Genomic DNA, 19,517 nt, shown 5'->3' with positions numbered 1-19,517 from the left:
GAGAACATCATTGCTGGAAGGAGGAATTCCAGGAGTTCTCAAATATTTCCAACCGGTGATTCCATGATCATCTTTGTTGTGTGTTACTGCTTGCCACGGGACTCAGACAATGTTCCATGGTCTTTCTACAGTAACAGCCTAGCACCAAGCAACAAGGTCACAAGCATCAGATACTGCTCCCAAAGACACTGGGAGGGAATTCCACTGGCTTCAGGACAAGACATCAGTTTGCACCAGAAGCCAAGCCTGCACATACACACCCAGTCCTACAAATTCCTGAAGAATAAGTCAGGTAAACAAACAGGTCTCTGCCTCCCTGGGCAACAAAACAGATCAGCCTGCAAGCCAATTGTTCTTGCTATCCCCTTTTCTGTAGAACAAAAGGCAGACAGTTAATGAAATACAGCACAGATAAAGAAACAGCATAGAAGATGTGTTGCAACTGTGCATTACCATGTTTTGACACTGACTTTGGAATCAGAGAAGAAACATTCAGGTCAGCTTCACAGTTGGTATATTCTGTCTCTAATACTTATTCTTCAGAAAAAGACATCATAAAACTATCTATACATCATAAAATAATCTTAGTCAATAGTCCATAGTCCTGGTAACATGTTAGGCAGGCCTGTAGCTCTAAATAACTGTCCCCAATCAGACAATGATCTCCTCACGAATATATCCACATTTTAACCAACCATGACATCAGGATCTCAAAACCAACATCTTTCAAAGCTGACTTCCTCTCTATAACATTTTCATATTATGACATTGAAAGTTCAGTTGTCTCTTCTCACAATAAAAAAACAAAGAGGGAAATGAAAATTATGCAAATATGATCCTTCAGTTGAAAGCAGTAGTTGGAATATATTGGGAAATACAGCTTTATTTCGCCTTAGTGATGCTGAATTTGTTTTAGGTGTTTTAAATAATCACCACAAAATAAGATGCATAGTTTAAATTAAGGATAAAGAAACTCAGTTTGGCACAAGTGTTCAGCAATCACTAAGTGCTTGGGATAGTCAAATATTGTATGTCCTGGCAGACCACCTTGGCACTTTTCCACTGTGACTAAGAGTCTTAAAGAAATTAGTTATATTTAGATTAAGAATGAATATCAGTTTGAAAATAAACCACATAAAGTAACAGCTACTAATATCTCTGGGAACATTTGTACCTCATACCCATCTCTCAACAGTTTTAGAAAGTATCTGTTAATTTATTTCACATACATGTATTTACATTGAAGGAAATTCACACCACTGAAAATACAACATTTACACATTCACAGATATACAGTTTTGCAGTCTCTCTTGTGTTAAGACCAGGCACTCAGTTCTTCCATCTCTGCAATAATGACAATATCAATTTTTAGCAGATCAAACAACTGGCAGGTTTAGTGGATTTTAAGTATCATGCTTTGTATACGGTGGTTATACTCTTCAAGCTTTAGGATGGCAGATTATTTCACTGAAGAAAAATGCCTCCTGTGTGGCATTTGCATAAGCTTCTATAAATCATAAGTGCATACATATAGTTTCTGTTTTACTGTGTTATCAGTGATCCTTATTCTACAGAGTTCAGTTATCCTTGTAGTAGTTATTAAAGTTAATTCGCAGCAGAAAATCCTCCAAATGTGGTTGGTATCCTCTATTTACAAGCTTTGTTACCACTGGAAGAAAATAAAAAAAAAATAAAGTAAGCTTCAACTAAGATTAATATTATTAATTCATCCATGACAGCATCTGTGCCTATTAAAAAAAACAAAAACAAAAACAAAACTACATAGAAAAAAAAAAAAAACAAACACAAAGAAACCACATAATGCAGAATCTGAGAACAATAAACAACAAATGTATATTTTAACATAAGAAAAGTCCAGTATTTCTTTCTGGAATTGTAAAACATTTCAAATAAATGCCAAAGAAAGACTGTGAGTCAGTTCTCAGTGAAAGTGCATTATTCTAACAAAGCATTTCCTTATCAAGTTGCTTTCAGAGAAACATAGAAATCATATAATCCTTCACAATAAGATGGTGTGTTCCTATCAAAATTTCAACTGACCAGGACGCATGTTTAGGTCCTCAGGGAACCTCTGTGAAAGAAGCAGCTCTGCTGAAGTTTTCTTGAGCGAAGTCCATTGTGGGAGAGAAAACCAAATTCCTAGGACAAACCCCTCACACTCTATGAACGAACAAACTGGCTGCTCTAAGCATTCTTAACTGCAGAGTAAAAAAGCCAATAGAAACTCCCTAAGCTCACAAACATCCCATGCACTAATATCAAGGGAATTAGCAAGCAGCAGCAGCATGCAAGGAAGAAGGAAAGGTGTATTATTGCAAGTTAGGGCATGAGCCAAAGCCATTGAAGTCCAGACAACTTTGTATTGGCTTTCAATGGATTCTGGATCAACCCATTGTGGAAAGAGAGCATTTTACAACACATGGTGACTGAAGGTTCAAGTGGAGATGAACAAGCACATATTTGGTTTTTTAGTGCTTAATAAAGAGGGTGTAAAAAACTGGGTCACTCATCAGATTTCCTTACAGAATGGTCTATTAATCTCTGTCCATGAAGCAACCATAGATCTCGTAGTATGGGCTTAGGTGGCTCCCACAGGTGTTCTGACTTCCTGTAGAATTTGGAAGCAGCCATTCTAACTCATCCTGAAATATCTGTTTTTGGTCCTTTGATACCATTTTTGGACATCCTTAAAGAATAAAAAGGGCAGCTCATTTCCTGATTAATATAGTCTGAACTAGGAAATATTCTAGAAAAATAGATCTAAGAAAAGCAGTTGCACCTCTTTCAGGAATTCAAGATTTTCTAAAAAGAAGGAACCCAGACCCCACAAACCACCTTTATATTAGAGGAAGGATAAGTAAAGTGCTAAACACAAGCAAGACCTGAAAGACAAACAGAAAGTAACCATTTCAGTACATTATAGCCTAAGCTGACAGTGAGATGAAATTTTATTATGGTAAAGGAAAAAGCATTTGGCAAATGATCCATGTAGTTGAAAAACTTGCCTGGAGCATGTGGTGGGAGGCTCTCTGAGCTTTAGTACAACATGTGAATTGGAATTTCCAAATTTCATACCAATGGCAAAACTCAACTATTGCATATATATCTAAAATTACTTCTCCTTGTTATCTAACTATCTTTCATTGCTGCCAATAAAAAGTTCCAGAACTCAATTCCAGAGAAAAGAAAAAAATGTACGCACGTAAGTACAGCTAAATACCAAATACTTATTTTGTAAATGAGCAAAAACTTACAGTCAGTTTTGAAATATCTGTTAGATTTCTTGTGTAGACATCTTAATTGACATATATGCAGATCTTGGCAAACCACAATAGTGCAGCTTTTATTTGGGAATTTTCAGTACTCCCTAAGTATACAAATCTTCCTACTTTTACATTATACTACCAAAACATTCCAATTACCAGTTGACCGTCTCTTCTATCTAGAATTTATGCAATTTCTTACCTTTGAATAAGAAATGGGAGTAATACTTGAAGGTATTGTATGACTGTTGCATCAGACCAAAGTTGGGATGAACAGCCATTTGCTTCCCTGCATCGAAGCTCCACGACTGAGAGATGAGCTGGCTGCGGAACTTCAAAATAAGGCTGAAGATGCTATGTATGATGTTCATCACAGGGGCTGCCTTCTCTGTCAACAGACCCCTAAAAGAACAAAAACAACTTCAGGAATTAGTTGATGTAATTTACTGGTTCTAAGACTACAAATACAAAGGAGTCACAATCCTTTAGGTTAAAGATAATTGCTTAAAAAAATACTCCAGCCAACAGACTTTAAACAAGGTGCCTAAATCTAACACAGTTTACTTGCACTTCCAAGAAACTTTTCCCTAGATTATCTAATTTCTAGAATGACATCTACCTTTGCAAAAGAGATGACATTTAACAACAAAATGCTCTGAGTTTCCTTAAAGTTTAATCGCCTCTCATCCTACCACCTGCTATCCAAACAGCAGCTCTAGGCAAGTATTTTCTGATTAAAACTCGAACAGAGACACAAAAGGAGAGATTTCTTTTCTTGTTTATAACTTCTGTTCCTTAACATCTCCCTCTATCTCACCACTTCATCATTTCAGTGTACACTGTTCAAGAAGAAACCAAATAAACTCTAGCTCCTTTCCTTTTAGTCACACCACCCCTCTGCCTCACATAGCCTGTGATTCCTAAAAGCCAGGTGTCTCTTGCACTGCTCATAAAGTTAGACAGAGGCATCTTTTTGTCCTTTCCAAGTCCAGCCTTGGTCACTGCACATATATTAAAAGCACATACATAGTACAGGAGATGCATTTTACATCCTTTAGCAAGGCTTACCGTGCACACTACTCATGATGAATGAAATATAAGTAATTTACAAAGGATGAAGTGAAAGAAAAATAACTGTGGCATGTGTGCCCTTAGTTTAGGGCTCTTAGTTTAGAGCTGTTCTGAGTAGACTAGAAGCTTGCAGAGGCATGGAGAATAGGAGCAGGATATAACTCAAGGAGTCCAGGGAAATGAAAAGGATGGATAGCTGAGAAAAAGTATCAAAGTATAGACCTTATAAGATGCCATGAACTTTGGGTCCTGCATAAGAACATTTTCATATGTAAAGACTACTTAATGTGTCATGTAAAAGTCAATTATGCACAAATACATTAGGCTAGGACTGGCCACTCCCTTAACGTGTATTTCAAGTAAAAGTAAGTATGGTAGCTTGCCTGAAGATTGCTTTGTTGAGGTATTCAGCATGTGTTCTATGAATTTCTTCTAGGTTGCCCACAGAAGACAGTTTGTTTCCAAATTCACACCATGTAACATGAAGAATCTGATTAGCAATATAACCTTGAATTACTTTCACAAAATGCTGCATCTCATGTTTATATAACTGGAGCTGTCGAAACTGAACAGAATTCGATGCACGACTCACCAAAGCTGAAAATAAAAGCAGAAATGTATTACCAGCCACAGAGACCATCCAAAATGAGAATTTTTAAAGGAATGAAGGTTTTTTTGTTAGTAGAGTCTGTTTAAAATGCCAAGGAAGATTTTTAAGAAAATTGTGGCTTTTGAAGTTTGACATGACTGTATATAAGCAACTGTCTAGTAGAGGGTGCTGAAGGCATTTTAAATAGGTTGCTCTCTCATTCACTAGCCACACTTACCAGTGCGTTTTAAGTGAAACCAAACATCCTTGAGAGTCCACACCATGTGCTTCAGCTGAAGCAAAAAGGAGAAAATCTTGTTGTATTTATTCATGCAGCTCTCAGTAATGACAATATTCAGAGGCCAGTCAACCTATAAGAAGTAACAGTGCTGATCATACTACTTTTTTTAGAAATTGTAACATTATTTAAAGACAAGTATTTCAATCTTTACGTATTTTAATAATGCAATGCAATGGTCAGGCTAAGCAAATCCCGTAGTTTCCATTACACATCATTTTACCCCATTCTTAGACACTGCATTCTTATTAACATATTCACTTTACCATTGTACATAAGAACCATGGCAGTATTCCACCTTGTTCCAAACCTTCTTACCTTGTACCTGAGCTCTAAGCAACTCAGAGCATCTGGAGCATTGGGCTTGAACATTTCTGGGAGATACTTGAGGGCAAAGGAAAGATTGGAAGCAAGCTGGGTGTCACCATGAAGACTGTATTGTAGTGCTTTATTTAGGATAGAATTAAGAACCAGTGGATTCAGCAATTCACCAGGTGTTTGTCCTGATCCAAGCTAGGGATAAAAAAAAAAAAAAAATCCTAATTACACCATATTAATAAAGTTTTGGCTCTTGACGACAGGTGAATTAAAGCACAATGGTAAAGTGGTGACCACCCTGCCTTGATTAAAAGGTTTTACTTCTGCCATAGGGATGCATGAACAGCATTAAGAAGCAACTTCTGAACTATTTTCTGTTCACAGCATGAAGGTAATCTTACCTACACTGATTTATTTTCGTATGTCAGCTGTGGTTCAGGAACTACTACAAGTTCTTCCTGCAGGGGATAGTCTTTAGAAAGCCAGGGACTCAACAAATTTATCTGACTTGAATCTGCCTATCTCATCACCTCAACTCTCTCAGAGGTTTACAAATAAAGCTATTTGTCAAGTCTAAATCCCCAAGTGCTTTCCCTAGTTGGGTCTAAAGCATTTTCAAGACTCAGAGAAATACATTAACTCTCCTACAGCTGCCTATCTCCATGGGCAACCATCTTTCTGCTAAAATCCAGCAGAAAGACACAGGTCTTTCTGCTGGATTTTAGCAAACAGCAATAGGTTCTTCAGCCTTGCTGCCAGCAGACAGGAGGGGACAGCAATAGTGCAGCAGTTTTCATAGGAAAGAGTGAAGTACCCTTCCATGAGTGCTCTTCTGTCCAAGACCTTTTTTCTCCATCCTTACAGCATTAATGGAGTTCCTTGCTACAGGCTTCTCGACACAGTACAAAAGAAGGAAACTCCACAAGCCAGGATTCTAATTCATACCATTCCCTCATTCCCATCCAAATCAATGCAGAGGCATCAAGGTAAAGCAGACAACCCAAACACTGGGGTTAAGACAACAAAGCAAATACCTTCTCAAACAACAGGTCACTGAGTGACTGAGCAAACTCCCCATCTTCCATTAACAAAAAGTGTCTCAATGCTTCAAAATGCTTCTCTACATTCAGCTCCACAAAGTAGTAATCTACTATTGCTTTGTTCACAAGAGAAACACTAAGAGTAAAAACAGAAAAGTTATTATACTTACATGCAACTCCCTCCTTACTGTTAACATTCAGCTGTGGCTACATCAGATTAGTGCTCCAGTACTTAACTCTTAGACGTTATTCATAAAGGCAAAAAACATGAGACAAAAAAATCTTCATCCGTTATATACCAGAGTTAAAACCTACCACTTCAGGTAATTGGGTTCTGAAAAATACTGAGGAAGTATTTTAAGACTGGCTATATACAATGATATTTAGAATATGCTGCTGGACCTGGAGCAACACTTTATCAATGGCCTTCTTATCTCTGTCACCTACACAAATTAAAAGACTATTAAACTGCCAGTAAGAATATACCAATTGAAAAAGCTCTGTCACCAAATATTAAGGACAGATCTATACTGGAGTCTACAGTACTGTGTAGGTATTCACCCTAGCTTTAAATAATTAAACTTGCCTATCAGAGAGAGGGTAATTCTGGCAGCACAAAAACTTAGGCTCAGTTTGCTAAATGTGTGAATCTGTACACAAATCATTCTGGTAGCCAACCAGATGGCTACCAGATTTAAAATTAAGTTAGACAATAACATCTTTCTACATTGCACCAAACTTTGAGCATAGCATACGGAAACTTACAGGAGAGCAGATTCTAAAAAAAGTGTCTGTGAGTAATTGTTTTCATGACAAAAGCAAATCTTGCACAAAGTAACAAAAACTTTTATTTAAAATATTGTTAGATATACTAATTAAACTGTCCAACATATATGTGATTTCTTTATATATCCCAATAGTAACAAGAACAGCTTCCATTACACCTCCAATCAGCCTTGAAGCTGGAGTTCCCATAGAAACATAAACCTGATCAGTATGAGATTTCAAGTAATCAAAAGATTTTTTTTTCTCCCTTAGATTTTCCTCTTTCAAATATAAACTAGCACACATATTATAAACAATACACCTGCTTTTTAAAAGAACAATTAAACTCATGGTGTCAAAAACACTGCTGCATAATCTACAAGACTTCCCTCTGAGCGCTTATATTCCAAACAGCATTCAAATTTTTAATTTGCACATAAATGGCTAAGTTTATGTTATTATTTATCACACAGGTCTGAACTTTTGAATTAGTAATGGACCACTTACTGAATTACTTCCAGGAGCTAAGAGCAAATTTAAGAGATCTATGTACAACCTCTGTCTCAAAATAGAATACAACATTAATTGCAAAATTAATGGCAAAATTCCTAACAAATACTCACTGAGATACAAGTGGAGCAGTAATAGAACGTTTCATCAGCACTGGCAGAGACAAGAGCTCACTCAGCTGTACAGCAGTTTCATCTGTTGCAGACTGCACCATAGGATCCACAGGAAATGTGTACGATCTTGGTATCACGTGATGCAAGAGATGAGAAACTGGTGGTTCTGCTACATTTAAAAATACACAAACATTGTAAATTATTATATTTAAGAAGCTTAATAATATGTTCCTACTGAACTATACAAACACCTCTAGATTAGAAAATCATAACATGTCAAAATGTATTTCTCATCTTTGTGCCTAGGAGCAAATTGCTTGGCTATTGCAGTTCATAACATAATCGATAATTTACTGTTAAGTCATGGCATTCAGTTTTCTTGTTCAAATTTATCACATCTTCTACTGATCTACTGTTCCAACAGTTCTACTCACACATCAAATCATAACTATCTTGATACTTTTCAATACAATACTGATCCGATAAGGCTTTCAAATAAGCTTGTTCTTTCTTCCATGTATCTTCCTCTTTGTCTTCCTCCTCCTTAAGAGCATTAGCTTCAGAAGATAAAATTTCTTGAGGCACAGTATCTTGTGTAATGGCCTTTTCAGGTTCTTCTCTCTATAATTAATAAATGTACAAATTTTATGAGAGATGTTTGCTTTGTCTGCTCAGGCTTAATGTGTTTCTACAGGTAATTGCCTAGCTGTTCCAAATGAAAAGAGAAGAGTGTACTCATTTGTGTGTATCATACATGTAAAAATAAGATAACTTCACAGTTACTACTAGATTAGGAGAGGAATTTATCACCTTAACTACCAGTGTGTTCAATTCTTCAAAAGATAAATCAGCCCACTCAACAACCACTTTTTGTTTCTTACCTGTAAGCTCTGTGAGGAATCTGGAGAAGGGTCCTTATTGACAATATCTTCAATTACTGTAAACACAATTAAAGGCAGAATTTACTTAGACCTACTTATAATACATTGTTCATACCTCAGATCTGCTCCTAAAGTTCTTCAGAATTCCTGTATAAATTATCACAGAAACAACCACACCAATAACAGTATCTTCCCACAGCCCCACCCAGGCAGTTTTAAGCCTCTACTTAAGGACCCTAAAGGTCCTGCTTCACAAAGTTTCAGGCTAGAATTTTTTTAATGCTCTGTTTCTTGCATATGGAAGACAAGTCTAAGCTCAAATTCTTTCCTCTGAATTCTAGCACTATATGAAAAGTAATGCAAGGAATTAAGTGGAATGTTAGGAAGAAAGTACCCATTTAGAAAATAAACATTCAAGAGTTACATTTACAAGCCCTTAAACAAATGCTGACTGAATAAACCTAGTTTTATTTTACCTTCTTGTTTCTTTTCTATTGCATTATCCTTTTTTTCAACTTCAATAGCATCAGGAAAGTCTGTAACACTGTCAGATATCTGTGACTGTGGCAAAGTCTCTTCCTTAACTTGCAATGGTTTTGCTTCCTTTCCGCTCCCTTCAGCAGGAGATAACTCTTCACCGTACAGAAGTGCCTGGATTGTGGAGTCGGACGAAGAACCCAAAATGGTTTTACGATGAGGTATGGGATCATTTTCTGTAGATGGAGCCCACTTCCCTATTTGGATGCTTGACTGGGATGCATGTCCAAATGGGCTCCAACGGGATTTCAAAGGCTCTGTATCTGAAACCAGTTCTCCGATTTTGATGTGTGACTGTGAAGCATGCCCATGGATGTTCCAACGAGGTCTGGCTGAGACCACCTCTGACACATTTTCACCAACCTTGATATTGGAATCAGATGCATGACCATGGCTGCTCCATCGAGGCCTTGCAGGAGCTACATTTGACACATACTCTCCAATCTTAATATTGGCTTCAGAAGCATGTCCGTGGATGTTCCACCTGGGCCTTGAGGTCTCTATCTCTGAAGCATATTCCCCAATTTTAATATGAGCTTCAGAAACATGCCCATGAACATTCCATCGGGGTCGTCTAGATTCAACTTCAGAAGTATAGCTGCTGCTTTTTATATGGGAATCTGAGGAATGCCCATAAGCACTTGAATGTGGCTGGTAAGTGTCCACTTGACGTACATATTCTCCCACTCTGATGCTGGCATCAGATGCATATCCATGAATATTCCATCGAGGCCTTCTGTCATCCACATCAAACACATTTTCCCCAACTCCAACATGTCCCTGCCAAGCTGCAGATGGTCTGAGAACTGTATTAAAATCATACTCGCTTTGCTGATGCAATGGTGCATTGTCTTCTGGTGCTCCTCTCAAGACAGGCTGACTTTCACTCACTTGCAAAGTCTCGGAAAGATCTGAGTTGATATTTTGGAAAGCTTCATCTAGCAAAGATCCTTGCATCCCAACAGCAACAGACTGTTCATCTTGTGACTTTGATAAGAAATCTTCTATATTCACATTGGATTCACGCAAGGACTCAGCACTGTATAGAGAACTGCATGCTTTCTCTGAATTTTGGAGACTGCTTTCAGATCCCATTGGTTTAGGCTGAAAATACTCATCAGCATTATTATTTGCTGGCTCTGGCATGGGCAGTGCTTTGTCAGCAGCAGCAGCAGCATATCCCTGCTCAGGCTCAGATTCTATTCTGGCAACTGTCTCATTAGAATGCAGAGGTTTCACAAAAGACACCTAAAAAAGAAATAATTATTAGACTGTATGGCTGGTCACATATCAACCTACTAATTAAGGTATCATTTTATTACAGGATTAAAAATTTTCCAATTTTTTCTGATGCACTATAAATGATAACTATGCACTTAACTGTTACTGTCAACGTTGTGTTTACTGAACCAAAATGAACCATGAAATTAAGTCCCTTTAGGGAAACCTGGAACAGCAACTTGAAGTTTATGTAAGAAAATAAACTCACTTGTGAAGGTGGATCTTTCTCAACAGGGTTTTTATCCAAAGCCAACTGGCACTGTTTAAAAGGAATAATATCTAATTTTCTCCTGTAGTTTTCATCTGGAAGTTTTTCAAGCATTTCCTATGAGTGAAAAAAGGACCAAAGTCTTTAAGTACCAAGTATCAAATTTTCTAAATTGCACTTCTTAAATCTTTTTAGGAGGTACCTCAATGCGTTTTTGATCTTCTAACAGAAACTTAAGACGGGCTGTTTCCAACTTGTGGCGCTGGATTTTCCATAACGTTCTTTGTTCCCTACGGGCTGCATCATCAGAAAGTTTGCTATAATGGTCAATTAATTCCTGCCTAAATGAAGGTAAAAAGAAAGCTAAGTTACAGATTTTTGCACACTGATTTTCATCTTCCCTTCTAAGGAATAAGACTTTTTAGAACTTCAGAACTGAGATTTGGTTCTTAAAATGTAGAAGGCTTCAGTCACAGAGAATAAACAGGTGGAAAACACAGGACTGTCGTTTTAGTCAATATTTATTTCTGTAACTATTTTTAGTAGGTCACTCATTTGGCTTTAGTAATTTTAGATGAAACAGAAGAAAGTGAAATATCAATCTATCTCCAACTGCTTTTTATTTCTGCTTTGACATACCATTTTTGCTGTGGGCTCTGCTTTTAAATTGTAAGACACAGTCAAACCTTTTTCCTGAAATTTTGATTATAACAAAACTCAAACTGGATAGTGTTGGAACAATTAAGTGGGTCCCAGATTTTTTGGCCACTAACCATTCGTAACAATATTGCTCACAGATTACCAAAATCCTTACATCCATCTTCTAACTGAAAACATTACCCTTGAACTGTCTGCAAACTACTAGTACCATAAATTTTAGCATACAATAATTCTTTCCTGAGGTCTTTATGATGGTTTTGAAGACTACTCAGATACATTTACCTTGCCTTTTTTTCCAGTTCTTCTTCTAAAGCTTTCAGTCTTTTTTCTCTCTCTCTGAGCTCTCGGGCATAGCTGAAATCATCATCAATCTCCTCCTGCCTTATGGCAAGACGACGCTGCATAAATATTTAACACTTTTAAAAGCCATTCTCAACACCAGCTATAACACACACATCTACAAGAAGCTCTTATTTGTACACCATGAGCTACTAATTCAACTTCAGTACAACATATCCTTTCATTTATTTCCCTGAGAAATACAGATTGCCTCTAGAAAGACAGAGAGATACCTCTTGGTCCTTTGCAAACTGTTCTTTCAACTTCTGAAACTGTTCCCGTTTCTTTGCATCCAAAGCCATTCGTTCTGATATTTGTTTGTCTATATTAAAATAAAGATACTGTTAGTTTACATTAAAAAATCCACTAGAAAACACATAAAATGCCACTATAACTTACCACTAATGGCTTTTAGTACTTTGCTAGCAGTTTCCCGAGCATGAACTATTAATTCTTGTTTGGCTATTTCCATGTGCAAATCCTAAAAAAAACCAAAACAAAACCAAAAAGCCAAGGTGGAATTTATTCTATTATTTTAGACTTGAAATACACTGTTGCAAAGACAGACGTACATTTTATAATGGTTATTAATCAATTAATACCAAAAAATATGAATAAAACAAATAAGTAAATGCAAAATCTACAAACTAGTAGAAAGTTAATACTCCAGATTTTAAAACAAACCAAATCCATCTGATATCTACACTAAATTGATGGCATCTGAAGGCCAGAAGTCTCTTTGTAGCAAAAATGTTCTGAAAAAACAATTAGTTATGGAAATTAAAAATAGTCTTATCTGGTTACTAATTAGCTTATCTCATTTGTTAAATTAGAATCTAGCAGTCTTTTCAGTAGGAGGACAAATCTCCTAATGCAAAGAGCTAAGATCGAAATCTAACACTCATTTAATATATGAAAAGGCCAAAAAATGCCAAGACACCATCTATACTTTCAAAAGCTATATTAAGTAAGTTTATTTACTGCAATTAAAACTGCAATTAACCCATGAAAAACTTCTGACTATAAATACAAATTCTTTAGGGGTTATAACAAAAATGAAAATTGACTAGGTAAAGAAAAACATTATGAGGTATTTATTCCTTTATCCATTTACCTTTTCCTCCTTGCTTATGGAACTGTATCGGGCAATTCTTTCCATTCGACCTACATACACTGCACAATCTCTCTCTATTTCTTTCAGTTCTTCAAGTGAAAAAATAACTGAAATCCGGGGAACGGGTATATCCGACCAACATATATAATGCTGAAAAATGAGAAATTTCCTTTTACATACATTTTTAAAAGTGTAAAATTTTATATTATGAATTCACATTATACATTTTTTTTAACTTAGTTGTGCTTCAAAACACTGACACAAACCTCGATACATGATCTAAAGCTTACATTAGTATCATCTTTGGGCATTTATATAATTCAAAGTAGGAAACAAAGGTACAATGGTCCATGACTTGGATCACAGGTCAAATTGTTAAGAGTTCTGTCTTTGCTGCTGAAAATCTAATATATACATTTATACTAATCATGTTCTAGATGTCTCAAATTTTCCTTTTCTGAATATCCAAATTAAGTGAGCATGAGTAACTCAACGCTGAATGCATCTCTCCTGTCAAAAGTTAGGTTTTGTTCACTTACATCCCCACAGATCCCCATTCAGTAGGAACTCTCTAAGACAGAACTAACACCCCTACAGGAGAGAGCTCCACACACAACAAGACTCTCAAAACCACTGCAAGTGCACACCACAGAGAACCTGTTCTTTGACTAGTCCTGGTCTTCATACTCTGCCTCAACATCCCTAAATTGCTTAAGCTATTCTATCCATTGCAGAAAACAGATAACTGAGCTTGTAGAAAAAAAACAAATGAGCGCACAAGCACATTCATACTGGATTTCCCCAGTCTACTTGTAAAAGCCATAAGATGGAAGTCCAGGGCTGTATTCCTGGGAATGTATTGGTCTAAGCAGAAGGGAAGACCCAGCTCTTAAGGGCATTATCAGAAAGGGATGAAATGTGCCTGGCACGCCCAGACCTGGGTGCCGTATGGCCTGGGGGAAGATACTGCATTAGTGAGGTGCAAAGCTAAACTTATCACAGAAGTGGTGGGTGACACTTTTTATAAAGAGTCTAGTACTACTGGCACTCCTGAGTCATGGTCTGGAAATGGTTATCAGAGCAGACTCAGGAGAACTGGCAGAGGGACATTTCACTTGAGGTATTAGGCTTATACCTGACACTACACAGCTCATAACAAGCTGCTCTGCTCTGTGAGACTGAGCAGCTCTGATCTTACAGAGAATACTAGCTACCTGGGAATGTCCATAGACTTTAGAACCTCTCTGGTTGTTTTGTTTTTGGACATATAGAGAGAAGAGGGAAAAAACAAAGTAGTTAAACCTGTTTTTCTTATCAAAGACAAGAATTGTTCTGCAAAATAACAATAAACAAAACTGTCTAAGCACTTCTTGAAAATGCAGTGATACAGCTGGAAGAGCTATGCAGAAGTGAGTCACAGTCTGATACGTGAGGCAGCTTTAAACCAAAAAGGAGTAGTGCAAGAAGTGGAAGAAACTTGCTTGAATGCCTAGAACATTCCTGCTTTCAATAAAAAGATAAGAAATAAAGCATGTGCATTGTATACAATAAATCTGATGGTGCTAAAATGTATATTTCTGCAGTGAGGTGGCAGCAAGTAGAATGGATAATCAGCTCGCAAGTATCTGAGAGCAAGTAATTAATTGCCTTGGATGATCCTACTTATGCAATACTGGATTTTGATAAAGGATTTGCTAAAAACCTAGACTCTTGATCTAGAGACACATGATTTTCTCAATGTAATAGGAAGGAACCCAAACTTACCCTAGGACAGCACAATTTCAGCAAGTTTATGGTTTTCCCACATATGTACACATCATTAGCAATATGTTTAAGAAATACAGGGACACAGTCTTCCACTTCTTTTGAAATCAAAACATAACCGTGAGTCCAATAATGTTTATCTATGTAACAAAAATAGAAGTATATACTTTAGTTATTTAATTAACAGCACAAATTATATAAATTAGAAATGCTACATATATATACTGTACCTCTGAAACAAAGATAATCCTCATTCACCTGAATCATAAATTCTCCATAAACATCTCTGAATACACCACTGTATACCCAATCATAGATAAATCTGAAAAAAATAAAAATTTACAATACTGAAAATCAATCCTCTCACATTCTTTCCTTTATTACAAGTAAGGAGTTAGTATGTTCTTTAAAATCCCAAAAGACACAAGCTATAGGCAGGATAAAAAAGCCACCAACTAAGTCCTGTGACATTGACATTTAAATATACAGGAAATTGTGGCTCAATATTTTCTTAAACTATATTTAATAGAATATTTCAGTGATGATTAGTTTTGATACAAGAACAGTGCCACAATTAAAACATTTTTTTCTACATATCAATTTACTAAATATATATAAAAAATGTATAGAAAACTTTGCAGCACATCAAGGGTTCAACATGAGAAAAGCAGAAAGGATTTGTTTTAAACAGAGGTAATTTCAGCAGGGAGAAACTGAAAGAGTATAAAACAAAGACGCAATACCAAGCACTTTTTCCCCAGACCCAGAGGCATTTTTAATATACATGCAATGATGAGAACTACTATTTTAGCATATTTATTCATGCTTTTGCATATTTTCTCTCTGTGAGCCAAACTTTTCAAAAAAAACCTCACTATTTTTATACAACACAATTTGATGCTGTAGATAAAAAGGCTCAGAGGTCTAGGAAGATTTTTTTAATTTTGACTTAACACTGTGCAACAAAGAGGGAGCATTTAACACAGCAACCACTGCTCAACTTCATGGTTTTAAGTTAAGAACTTTTAAATTACAAAATCTGATGCCTCTATGATTTATTTGAGCAACAACTTGTATTATTTAATTTCTTTCAGGTTAATAAATGAGTGGGAAACACTTTTTGAAGATAAAGAGGCTTCCTTCCAGGGTAGTCCCAATCATGTATAATTGATGCTTCAATAGGTATCTGTAGCAAATTTAGAAATCAATGCAGCAATCCAGATTTTTTTAGGTTCCATGTGATGCCCTTGGTATTTCAGAAATCTGGCATCCTTCCATAAATAGCAGGGTAAGAGCTGTGAAGACATTTCAGTGAGGCTTCTGCTAAATCTGAATTAAATTTCTCTAAAGATCATGTAGAAGGAAGAAAACACAAGAAGAATGGCCATGGGAGGAATCTTAAATTTAGAGCATTTTGACAGACCTTTGTTTTCTCTTCTAAGTATTTTTACATCTATTATGTAACACTGCAAACAGATGATGGGCTACACCTATAATTCCTGTAAATAGCTATTAAAAAAATTGCCCATCTCTTCATATGTCTATAAACTACTGATTTCTAAATTGATGTACATTGCTTAACAAAAGTGTTACAATCCAAGGAACTCAACTTTTAATCACTCCTATTATCAGTTAGTTACATGTACTTAAGAAACAACAGATATTTTATTCATTTTTGCTTACTAAAAAGCCCAAAACAAAAAGACAGTGGAAAAAAGCATGAACTTTCCCAGTTTGTACAACAAAAGAAGCTTGTTCATTTCCAGTTTCAGGATTTTAACTGAGGTACAAGAAAAAAAAAGTTTATCCAAATCTTATATTCCAGTACGAATTTCCATGACCAGCAGCAAGAAATAAGTCTTATTTTACCTATATTTATTTACTAATCTAGCCACACATAACACCTTACATTGTTACTGAGCTAAGAGGAACAGAACAGCTAAATTAACTTATTTTAATATATACTGCATATACAGACATGTATTTCTTTTCTGAAAATATTAAAAGCCATTGTTAAACACGCAGAGTTACTCACCAGATTACCAATTCATAACTCTTAAACTCAATAATGCAGAGAACAGTATGGACACACCTTGTGTATGGTTCACAGCTTGTCTTCAACAAAGACAGAAGAACTGGATAATGCTCATTGCTACAATTGTTGAGGGCCTCTTTGTACAGATATGAAAGTAATTTAACACCCTAAACAATGGAAAATATTTCAGCATTAGGCACCAAACTTCACAACAACTTTAACAAAAGTACATGGCTTTACATATTTCACTAGACACAGAAGGCTGGATTCATCTCACTTCCTCTATCTATTTGCAGTTAAGATCACTTTACCTGGGCAAATTACCTTAAGCTCACTTTATCATCTCTAGAGTGAAACAGGTATGTTTAGAGTTGGATTCACATGACTAGAAGGATTATTTTGAGCCCTCTGCTTATTTTAGGATTGGAAAACACTGGACAGATTTCCAGATTTTCAAATATCTGGAGAAAGGACTATAGTGTTCTAATTGGAGATCCAGAGTCATAGCTTTGCTAGCAGAGAGACCAACACGAAGTATTTAATGTAAAATCCATCATTATTTGAGGAATATTAACACTGCAACCCAAAACAAACATAAAAAAATCAAACAAAAAATCACCGTAGGAAATGAAGCACCAGCTCCACCACTGATCCCCAGTGCTGTTGTTCCTATGCCACACAGTTCAGCTAAATACCTAAAAAACAGTATTAAGACATACATAAAAATTTCAACCAGAAGTCTCCAAGATCAGTGATGAACTTTGCTGAATTTGAATATTGTACAACAATTATACTAGATCTGCTGAATGATAAGAGGGATAACAAAGAAACTGAGTATAAAGACCTCGTATATTTTTCCTAGAATAGCCTGGATACAAAAAAAAAAAAAAAATCTGTAAAACAGAGGAAAAATACTAGTAGACTAAGTAAGAATGCCCATGTAAAATGTCCTTTTTTAGTGTATATAAAGAGATTGCATTTTTTCTACTATGAAAAGCTTAAACATTTAATACCATTCTCTTACCTCAGCTGACGACCTAATTTTCTGAATAGAAAGCTGATTGTTAGAAGACTTAAAGTAGGAGGTGTTGACAAAACACAGGCTCGGTAATATTGAAGATACTTTCTCAGTCCACTTGTGAATGCCTGGTATGAACAGAAAATATTTAAAGTCATACTGTGAAAGTTGTTAACAGTCTATCAATGTCTCTCATCAGCTGCATCAGCATGAAGACAAACCTCTTAGTAAAATAAATGGCATATGCAGGTAAGGGGGACTTTCACACCAAAGTAAGGGGCAAGTGAGGGCCCATGCAACTTCAGACATTCCAACGAGCTAGATGACTCCTCTATACTCTTCACACATCCCCTGCACAGAGCCTATGTGCACACAGTGACATAAAGCATCTTGGTTTGGCTTCTTTGATTTGTCCTTTGAGGAGCTCCTCATCCTCTATAACACCAACCCAGGGAAACCTGTTTCCTTACTTTTATGCCTAAACTGGATACTGCAAAAAACTGTTATAGAACTTTATCTAACAAAGAGACCTTCTTAACAGAATTTGAGTAACATTGCTATAAATCAAATATTCAGAATGAATACATTTTCATAACTAATCCTAACTTAATTCTATGCATTAGGAAGAGATTAAATCACCATATATTACAAAGTGTACATACAGCTCAACATAATATACAGAGGACTGACATGGAAAATTTGCACTTAATTTTGAACCAAGGAGAAGTAATTAAAGCTATTCAATACCATATTTCTCTACTTCAGTTTTAAGTTTTGAAAAATATATATACAGTGTACTAAGAAAGTTCTTGTATTTTAATTTTATACATCTTTCTGGATAAATTTGTAATGTTTTTAAAGCATTTAAAGATTGTGATTCTTTAGTCCACAACAGAACAATATGACTAAATAAATCACACTTTGGGTAACAAAGAGATTTTACTGCATGTTTCAGAACAAGCAAGCCCTCAGCAGAGAGAGCTGTGATTTAAATACAGTGGCACTGTTCCTTGCTGACCTGGGATGGACCATTACACTGAAAATACTTTGCAGTTTTGCAGAATGCGAAATTCCAGCTTTACATTAAATCAGTCACCTTTTCTACCTCAGATAATTGGCCCATTAAATCTAGTTGATTTAATACAACTGTTTTACCTGAAACACAAGTCCTTTGCTGTATGAGGAATCCAAAACTGGCTGAAGAGAAAAACGACTTAGCCGTGTGTAATAGGTTCCATACTCTGCAACTTCTGAGAGCAAGTTATGCATTGTCTCTGGTGATGTTCCAGATACATACACTCCCTCCTTTATCACAAATGACTGAGCAGACTAAAAGGATATAGGGAGGAAAAAAAAAGGGCAGATTCAACTATTTCAGAGCTGTATTCTGATTTAAAATAGCAAATATTTACACACAAAATAACAGCAGACAAATTCTCAGTTTAGATACTCAGATGACTGAGACTATATAGCTAGGACAGTGAGACAAATATTGAATTGTAGCAAAACTGTAGGAGTAAGAATGATGTCTTCAAAAAGACTCGTTATCTAATCTGTTAAAGAAAATCCCATCTACAAAATTATTTACACATCTATTCTCAAGTACTCATAAACCTACTTTCCCTTTAGAGAACTACAGATACTCTTAGCCTATTCCAGTAACATAATTACTGCAATATATAAATAGTGCCT

At 36.0% G+C, this 19,517-nt stretch overlaps 1 protein-coding gene across 1 annotated transcript in view; it reads right to left on the bottom strand.

Moving 5' to 3' along the window:
• Nucleotides 1-1,536: 1,536 nt before the first annotated feature.
• Nucleotides 1,537-19,517, bottom strand: part of LOC131591753 (gamma-tubulin complex component 6-like) — a 49,864-nt gene continuing 31,883 nt past the window's right edge. The window contains exons 24-46 of the mRNA XM_058862777.1: nucleotides 18,981-19,154; nucleotides 17,832-17,953; nucleotides 17,427-17,502; nucleotides 16,865-16,974; nucleotides 15,003-15,094; nucleotides 14,773-14,912; nucleotides 13,009-13,158; nucleotides 12,294-12,375; nucleotides 12,128-12,216; nucleotides 11,838-11,953; nucleotides 11,098-11,236; nucleotides 10,896-11,012; nucleotides 9,346-10,654; nucleotides 8,870-8,925; nucleotides 8,423-8,609; nucleotides 7,989-8,157; nucleotides 6,595-6,736; nucleotides 5,561-5,755; nucleotides 5,183-5,315; nucleotides 4,739-4,952; nucleotides 3,487-3,686; nucleotides 2,545-2,707; nucleotides 1,537-1,669 (exon numbers count right to left, since the gene is read on the bottom strand). Of these exons, the coding sequence (XP_058718760.1) occupies nucleotides 2,556-2,707; nucleotides 3,487-3,686; nucleotides 4,739-4,952; nucleotides 5,183-5,315; nucleotides 5,561-5,755; nucleotides 6,595-6,736; nucleotides 7,989-8,157; nucleotides 8,423-8,609; nucleotides 8,870-8,925; nucleotides 9,346-10,654; nucleotides 10,896-11,012; nucleotides 11,098-11,236; nucleotides 11,838-11,953; nucleotides 12,128-12,216; nucleotides 12,294-12,375; nucleotides 13,009-13,158; nucleotides 14,773-14,912; nucleotides 15,003-15,094; nucleotides 16,865-16,974; nucleotides 17,427-17,502; nucleotides 17,832-17,953; nucleotides 18,981-19,154 (4,164 nt within the window). The 3' untranslated portion in view covers nucleotides 1,537-1,669; nucleotides 2,545-2,555. The remainder of the gene's footprint in view (nucleotides 1,670-2,544; nucleotides 2,708-3,486; nucleotides 3,687-4,738; nucleotides 4,953-5,182; nucleotides 5,316-5,560; nucleotides 5,756-6,594; nucleotides 6,737-7,988; nucleotides 8,158-8,422; nucleotides 8,610-8,869; nucleotides 8,926-9,345; nucleotides 10,655-10,895; nucleotides 11,013-11,097; nucleotides 11,237-11,837; nucleotides 11,954-12,127; nucleotides 12,217-12,293; nucleotides 12,376-13,008; nucleotides 13,159-14,772; nucleotides 14,913-15,002; nucleotides 15,095-16,864; nucleotides 16,975-17,426; nucleotides 17,503-17,831; nucleotides 17,954-18,980; nucleotides 19,155-19,517) is intronic.

The sequence above is a fragment of the Poecile atricapillus genome, chromosome W (assembly GCF_030490865.1).
Source record: "Poecile atricapillus isolate bPoeAtr1 chromosome W, bPoeAtr1.hap1, whole genome shotgun sequence".
Lineage (NCBI taxonomy): Eukaryota > Metazoa > Chordata > Aves > Passeriformes > Paridae > Poecile > Poecile atricapillus.
Note: the sequence above shows the minus strand (reverse complement) of the source record. Positions and strands in the feature narration are given on the sequence as shown.